Here is an 8,696-nt window from a genome sequence, read left to right as displayed (position 1 = left end):
GGATCCGTTTTGGCAAGCAAGTGACAAATAGAGCTGTGAGATGGCATTTAGCTTGTTGTGAATTTTGCTGTTCCCTAGTGAACACCATGCACCTCAGGACACATACTTTCCTTGGCTAGGCTTCCCTCCACCTGTAACTACACTTGCTGCCACCTGGGTCATTTTTATGGGATGATTGACATGAGGTGTTTTCTCTGCTTTGGAATGCCAGCCCCACCTCTTTCATCCCACTGGTACCTCCAAATATAAAAGCACTGAAAAGGGGGTATTTTGATTAAAGGTCCCACATTATGAAAAACTCACTTTTTCTTCTTTTTTCTTATTTTGTGTCTCTGGTGCTACCACATGCATACAGAGTTTGAAACAAGACCGTCCATGCTTTTTTGAGTGAGATATGGATCTCTGAAAGCACCCTGCCTGCAGCCTCCAAACGAGCCGATTGATTTCCGCGAGGACAATTATGTAACAAGCCCACACATTTGCATATTCCCACCCACCAGCCACCACCCCCTCCCGATCTCCCCGGTGTCTCTCCACCCACCAGATACAGCGCTACCTTCTCGGAGATCCGCCATTTCGCTATCGAAAGCACTGTGTTAGGAATCATCATGTGGAGGCGCCACATGTAGTGTTCTGTTGTTGGCTGTAAAGACGAGCACAAATCGCTCCATCAGCTCTGAGCCGCAGAGGACAGGAGAGCAGCATGGATTGAATCCATTTTTGAAGGCAACGTCCCCGCTACAGTTGGCAAAAACCTGTTGGTGTGTGCTAACCACTTCAAGACTGACTGTTTCTCCAACCCGGTCAGTACGAGGCAGGATTAGCCGGGAGATTTTTTCTAAAGGACGGGTCACTTCCAGCTTTGCGTGGAATACCTGCAGACAAGGGACATGTAAGTATACAAATAATTAGCTGTGTGTTTCTTTTGTAGATTAGCGTGAACTTTTGCGTGTTGTAGCGTGTTTTGCCATATAGCACAAGCTAACACTAACAGCTAGCTTCTAGTTAGCAATCAGCATGGTCTCCATATGTAAACCCAGCGACCCAGTCGGTCAAGCCATACATACACAGACGCTGTTCATTGTCTGTTGTCAGTCTGTTCATTGCCGCCATGTCCGCTACTTTCACACAGGTAGTGCTACATGAGTCTACGCTCTCCCCGTTGCCACGATAACATGGGTGGGGCAGCAGCAGCCCATTTGAGGGAGAACAGAGGGAAATACAGTGAGGTGAGAATGTTTTCCTAAAATCTATTTCCAGCAAACAGCTTCAAAAACATGTTTTATGGAAACCATAGACCTATGTAACTTATTGAAAAAACTTCATAATATGTCACGATTAATAATGCCTGAACACAAGGTTTCTTTACCTCACGTGTGCAATGACTGAACGAAGGAAGTCAGGTGTACATAAGGTCGCTCAACAATTCTTTGCTCCCCCTGCTGGACCCCTCTGCTAACTGCTACCAATTTTACAACCGCTCGTTCTAGAACAAAATTATCAATACAAAACAGAAGAGAACACAAAGGCACTGTACTCCCACTACTGCAACTGACATTAACCATCATAATTGACAACTATAGCATGAAAATTCTCATATATCACAATTTGAAGGCTTCCATATGAGGTCAGTAAACATTACTGTGCTGTTTGCTGTGACTTGCTGATAATGTATATTATTCCATCCATCACAAACACACATAAGGCTAATGATTTGACAGGTTTTTTTAAGAATGGATTAAACAAATGAAATAAACATGTTGATTAATAAGCTTTCGGAGTGTTGTTAGAGACATTTCTAAATTTTGGAAAGAGCCAGGTTAGTTGTTTCCCTCTATTTGTCGTCTTTATGCTAAGCTGGGCTAACTATATTTTTACTCTGTACTGAACACACAGACATGAGATCTTCTCATTTTACTCTAGGAAAGAAAGCAAATAAGCATATTTTCCTAAATGTTCCTTTCAACATTGTAGGCTGTATGTGTTTGACTCATTTGCTTTAAAAGGAAATGTACACAATATGTCCTATAGAATATATATAAAATATATAAAACCCCAAAACAAAACATAAAGCTGTATTCCACAATGCAGATAGTCTAGGTTTTATTTACCCAACTGTTTCCTTTGGAACTATTTCTTGGGTAGAAATTAGCTGTAATAAAAAAGCAAGGTTTGTGGAGTAACAGCGACAATGGAATGACAGATTGCTCTTGATTTTTTTTTTTTTTTTTTTAAACAACTTGTTATGAGTAGCACAAACCAAATTCCATTCATCTCTATTGTATTGGGGTGGAGGCTGAAATCTAAGAGACAGGTATCTCAAACCTGAACAAATAAAGACAAAAATATCTAGTAAATGGCTACATACTACAAGAGGTATGTGAGAAAATATGTTTGTTTGTCATCTGGGTGGCCGGATCATTTATGTTGACATGTGACACAGTCTCTCAGCAAATTTCCACATGGATCATGAGTGCATGGAGCTCACCTGATGGTCCAGATGTCATCTATCACACTGCTGGTAGATTCTCATGGTACACACCAGTGCCATAATATGGCTGTACATATGTTACTAGGCATTATTAGAAATTTGATGCATCCTCTGTCTTTAATTATTTTTGCACAGACTGCAGCGTTTGGATGCTCTTCCTAATATGTTGAATCTGAGCTCCAGCACATCCAACAAGCCTTTATCTATTGAGCAGTGAATCTTTTGATGTTAATGTGAAGGAAACCTGTTTCATCAGACCCTCTGTTTGCTCCTCTTTGCAAACAGCAACCTCCTCTGGAAGAAAAGATGAGTGTGTGTCCCGCTCTACATCATACATTCATCACTCATAGAGAACATTACAAGCAGGCATCCTCCAGCCATCCCTCTGCATGGTCTTGGTCTTATCTAGAGGGGGGTTCCACTTCTAGTTCATCCTGCATGAAAATAAATATCGTGTTGCTCTCTGCAGGCTGTAGAAGTACTGACCCACCTAAGAACAACAATTTGAAGACAGTAACAAACACTAATCACACAGGGCAGAAAACTAGTGCTGCACTGGCCTCTACAGGTTCAACACAGGTTATTGCACTCACTTGGCAAGCATTAGAGCCTATGTTTAAACCTGTAGAGGCCACTGCAATGCTGGTGTCCTGCAATATGTGACTCAGTGTGCTTGTAACTGTGGTATTGCTCAGTCATACACAAAACTTGTTTGTGTGTTTTCTTTCACATCCTATCACCCTTTATTGTGTTCAGGTGTTCAGCTACCGTTACAATCTGACTTTCACTGACAATATGATTTTTTTTAAATGTATTGTTATAATTCCAATGTGTGTACTGACAATAAGGATTATTAATATTCAGGTAGATGGGTCACTCGGTTTAAAGATGCAGAACTATTACAAATACATCATTCTACTGTGATGTCATGTGAAACTTGTTGTCTTTGTTTATGCAGGATACCTCACCATGTCTCCCAAGATGCTGCCATATATCCTTTAAAACATTGACATGATATCTGTGATGTCACAGACAAGTTTCTGAAGGGTTAACATTAACCCTAACCATCTACCATCTGGAGGCAGAAACCTTAATTTAATTCAATTCAAAGAGAGTGCAGTCTGTATGAGATGAGCAAGAGGAAACCACCATTACTGAAACTGACAAGGCTGACGCACCTTTCAATGTACCCAGAAGCTGCATTCATTATTTTTGACCAGTTGGGGGGCAGTATAATAATGCTATAAACACAACATTGACAGATTTTTATTCTATAAGGGTTACAGAATAAAAATCTATACATTAGCAAATGTTTGTCTATTTATAAGGGTGTAAAAATGAACCGATATGGATCAGGAAACCCAAGACAAGATTCAGAGATTTGTTACTTTGATACACACAGATCTTATCCAGACTCTCCATGAAATTCAGAAAAAATCGATCAGGCAGAACTGATATTTCAAAGTAACTCTGTGCTTCTGGTTTGTGTAACCTGTTTCTCTGCTGCTGGTTCACCACATGCATCAATAGCATACCTGTTTGACAACATTCCCACATGTTAGCAGGTTAGCACCCAATGTTACTTCTGACTGAAGACATGTGCTGTTGTCTTTACATGGACAAGCAGCCATACAGTTTTACTAACAAATCAAATTCAGAAGGATGACACAGACCCAGGAGCTGTGGTAAACAGTAAACAGTCAGCAAAGATGTTCATCTTTCTTAGTGACTTGACAAAATATTTTCCAGTGCATCACTGCCTGTTTTGACTGCTGTTTTTGTGGAACAAGTCAGCATTTTCTAATTCAGTATTTGAAATAAAATACTGCTGTTTGGTGCTTGGCAGGTAGTGTTCAGTGGCTTCATTGGAGAAATTTCATGAAAAACAGCTGCCTCTGTCTAGAAATGAAGCTGATGAGAATGCTGAAAATGGACCAAAACACCATAACAGTAAAATTTACATGAGCTGAAAGACACTAAAATGCTCTGTGGAGCTGACAAAGACTGCAGACTTGGGTGATCAAATTGTCACCATGACGCAGAAGTCAACCTGGAGCCTCAGTAGAAAGTCTAACTCCCTGTGGAAAACACATACTGACATTGTATGTCAACAGAGAAAAGGGGACATTTTCAGTGTAATCCCGTGCAGATAGAAAATTTTTGGAGGCACTGTTTAGTGGCAATTAGTTTTCAGCCATAGTGGAGTCTGCTTCTGTGTTTTCACGGCATCTGGTGTGGGACAGTCTTTGGTGAGAGTGTGTTATTGTCTAATTTGTCCAGATTTTCAAATGTTTCTTCCAGAGATTTATACCTCAATGTAATACAGGTGAATAGAATTTTATGTAATAATAATTTCATGTAATTAGAAACTAGTCTGAATGAAAACAGTTGACAGTGAGGTGTGTGAATTATCCAGTGTGTGTGTGTGTGTGTGTGTGTGTGTGTGTGTGTGTGTGTGTGTGTGTGTGTGTGTGCATTTTCCTCAAGGTCTTTGCACCTGGAGCCCAGAGGACTGAGCATTTCGTATTTAGCACAATCTGCGTTAGAGGATGATGAGGATGACCTCCGCACATCCATCACATTGCTCACTTTGACTGACAGCCTTCTCTCAGGTGTTTGTACATGGACCCACATTTTCAAGCTATTACTCTATCCTAAACAATGCACTGACCCAACTTGTTTTTAAAGAATAAGGTTGGTGTTGTTGTATTTTTTTCCTTTCTGTGATCAGATCCCATGAATAGACCAAACATTCTAACAGTTTTAAAAAGTACCATTGGTGAACAAAACACTCAAATTGAAAGCATACTGAAACAAAAATGACACATTTTATTGTGTTATATCAAAATGAAACAACCTATTAGCTTTATAAGGACTGTTATTGTCATAAATTACAATGTTCTGATCTGGTTGCTACAAATGCTTTTATGTACTTGTTTGTTTCTTGTCATTTTTGCTAGATTGTTTGGGGACAAAATTCAGTTAAGCTTCAGCTATCTTGTTTAAAAAGTTTGAAACACATATTTTTATTTGGAAAACCAATCTTTGAAATGAACTGTGATCATTTTATTGGTTAGATTAGAAAGAAAGAAAGAAAGAAAGAAAGAAAGAAAGAAAGAAAGAAAGAAATCTCGATTGGAACATGTATACCCAGAAAACTAAGTAGGTTTTTGGAAGTCCCAGCTATGGTGCAGCTGAAATGAGGACATTCCTGTTAGACAGCTTGGGTGAAATTTGAATAGTACAGAGGAACCGCCTGACGCTGATTGGTCGAGAACAACATATTTCCAGACCGCCAGTCTGTCAGTCAACAGATCCCAGGCAGCTGATTTGCTCTTCCTGAAGAGGGCGGACACCCGTCTTGACTATATATACTCTCGTCTCAGGCCATCTGCAAATGATTGTTATCTTTCCGAAGGAGGCAGCTCGTCGTGCTCAATGTTTTCCCACTGAGGTGACTTGAACCTTCTTCCCGAACAAAAAGATAACCAGAGAGATCGCTGAGAGTCGGCTTTCCTCTCCCAGAGCAGAGCTGGAGGTGGACTGGGTGAAGATAATTATGATCAACACCATGGAATGCGCAGTGGACGCGCAAAGTCTGATCTCCATTTCCTTAATGAAAATCCACAACTCCAGAACGCAAAGAGGGGGAATCAAGCTGCACAAAAACCTGCTGGTCTCTTATGTGCTGAGGAACGCCAGGCAGGTCTACATCAAGGAGAAATACGCGGAGATCTACAGGATGCAGCAGTACGAGGAAATGATGACGGTCTGTAATGAGATCCAGGAGCTCAATCCGCTGGACCTGGACGCAGAGGACGCCGAAGACGAGGAGCAGGCGCGGACTGCTTGCTGCGGCGAAGAGGCGAGTCTGTGCGGCTCTGCGTGCCACCGAGACGCGGCGCACCCAGCGGCGCACGGCCGGGCAGCGACCGCTCTCACCGACTGCTCTCCCCTCGAGGACGACAACAAGGAACCAGAACCCTCTTACTACCGAAGCTGCTGCATGGAGGCTTCCCCCGTGTCCCACTGTGACCAGTTTCCAGCAAATAGCAGCGCGCACTGCAACAAAACCACAGTGCTGGACTTGGACACGCATGTGGTGACCACGGTGGAGAACGGTTACCTCCACCAGGACTGCTGTTGTGACGCGCTCCAGTGCGGCCAGGGCGCGCAATCCCCGGCCAAGAAACGCAAGGTTGAGTTCGGTTGTTGTGCATCCGACGTTGAAGAAGTATCGGATTTTACAGCGGCACGCAAAAGGGCGAAACGGGAGGACTGTTCCTACTCCAACCCGGACTACACGGACACTTCTAACATCTCCAACCTGATCTCCATCTTTGGCTCGGGATTTTCAGGGCTGCTGAGCAGACAGACGGACTTGGAACAGATCTGTAGCAAACAGGTCCTGGCCAGTCTGGGGGCATGGACCCGGGCGATTGTGGCATTTTGAATCAAACACTTAATTTTAGGGGGGCCGGGGTCAGTTGTAACATGTTTTTCCACAAAGTAGACGACTATTTTCTGTTGCCAGTTTGATGGGGAACATTTTAAAGCTCAGGAGGACGTTACTGTTAACAAAGAAACGTTCTGAGAAAATTTACAGATTTATATTTCATGTAGAAAAAGATGTCATTTGTGGAACTTTTTGAAGTTACACCATGATGGGACGTTCAGCAAATGTTCTGTAAATGACCACACAAGAACCAGTGAACGAATTTGTCACCACTAGTTTGGTATAGGTTTATTAATTAACTTCTCACATAGAAAGTGTGGTACCATTGTAACCCTCTTCACTTCATTTTTGAACAGTTCAAATGTTCATTTTTGAATATGTTTAACACATACATGGAACCTCGAACATTTACAACTGACCCCACAGTGTCAGCCATAGTAAAATACCATGTGCTAAAATCACAACTGACATTAGCAAGCCTCAGTACACTCGTAACGGCAATTGAAAATATACAGATGGTAAAAGCATCAAGAATTATACCTCAAAGCACACATTTGTCTTAAAAAAGCACGAATAACATATGTGAGCCTGACTCATTGGTGTGCACTGGGTGACATCACTCACACTTGTTTCTGATTGGAGGAAATAGAGGCGTTATAACTGAACCCAGACTCCCCTAGAAGGTCTAAATCAACTTTATTTTTGCAGGAAAGAGAAAAGCTATTTAAATGAACATTTTAATGACATTAGTTTTGGCAGGGAGATGAAAAGAGTTTGTGCCATATATATCATGTCTACAGAATACACTTTTGTGAAATGGACTGACTTCCGTTGCCTTAAATTCAATGCACACTACTGCTAGCTATTGTCATAAATTGAAAATGAGTGAATGTCTTTTCTGTCCTGGGCTGAGGAACCTTTTGGAAAAAGGCATCTCCAGTTTGAAGTGGACCTTGCACATTCTGAACAATTTGTTGTCATGTGAAACACCACATTCAAGACTCCCTCCAAAACACCTTTGAGGTACATGGACTGAACCAGCTCTTATCACTTGATGGAGTGCCAACACTTTCAATTCCGCAACACTATTACTGTGGTCATCACTTCACCTCCATTCCAAGTGTGTGATCGCACACAGTCTGGGTTAAATTTGGCAGTTTGACATCCTCTCTTAATCATGGTTGTTGGTCAAAGCCTTCACAGCAATTCATAATTCCAACATGTCTTGGTTTTGTGAGTATTACTTGTTATGTAAAAGAATGAACTTAGTCCTTTTGTTTTAAAAAGGCAATCTCATGATTTAGCCATAACCTGAGAATCCACGCATTAGCTTTATGAGCACTATGTGTACCAAAATAAAGAGAGTATTCAGCCATTCTCTACATATTTTGTTGTTATTCTTGTATTTTTGTGCTTACTGAATTGTATATCACCGGGTAAAACTGTTCCAGAAAATATTTGTTAAAGATTTATAATCTTAATAAAAAATGAAAAACTTAATCTTAATTGTTGTGTTTGCCTGTGGCTATAAAGCATTTTGTTATCATTAATAGAGTTACCGGCCTACAGTGACTGACCATTGTCACACATGATACCATTATTGAAACACACCCAAATATATGTAATACACTTAAGCAAGACACCCTCTATAAAGTAACTGCTTTGTTACTAGTTAATAAATCATTTATTAATGTGTTAGAGATCCAGTATAAGCCACAGAAAAGAACACCTCCTGTTCACATATTGAAA

The 8,696-nt window shown here is 41.1% G+C and overlaps 1 protein-coding gene across 1 annotated transcript; it reads left to right on the top strand.

Annotated features, from left to right (window-relative positions):
• Positions 1-570: 570 nt before the first annotated feature.
• ier5l (immediate early response 5-like) lies at positions 571-8,447 on the top strand. The gene is made up of 3 exons (XM_076758827.1): positions 571-892; positions 1,133-1,229; positions 4,979-8,447. The coding sequence occupies exon 3, from the start codon at positions 6,051-6,053 to the stop codon at positions 6,942-6,944; it is 894 nt and encodes a 297-aa protein (XP_076614942.1). The 5' UTR covers positions 571-892; positions 1,133-1,229; positions 4,979-6,050; the 3' UTR covers positions 6,945-8,447.
• The last annotated feature ends 249 nt before the right edge of the window (positions 8,448-8,696 follow it).

This window comes from Chaetodon auriga, chromosome 19, assembly GCF_051107435.1.
Source record: "Chaetodon auriga isolate fChaAug3 chromosome 19, fChaAug3.hap1, whole genome shotgun sequence".
Taxonomy (NCBI): Eukaryota; Metazoa; Chordata; class Actinopteri; order Chaetodontiformes; family Chaetodontidae; genus Chaetodon; species Chaetodon auriga.
The sequence above is the reverse complement of the archived record's forward strand: the minus strand, read 5'-3'. Positions and strand labels throughout refer to the sequence as shown.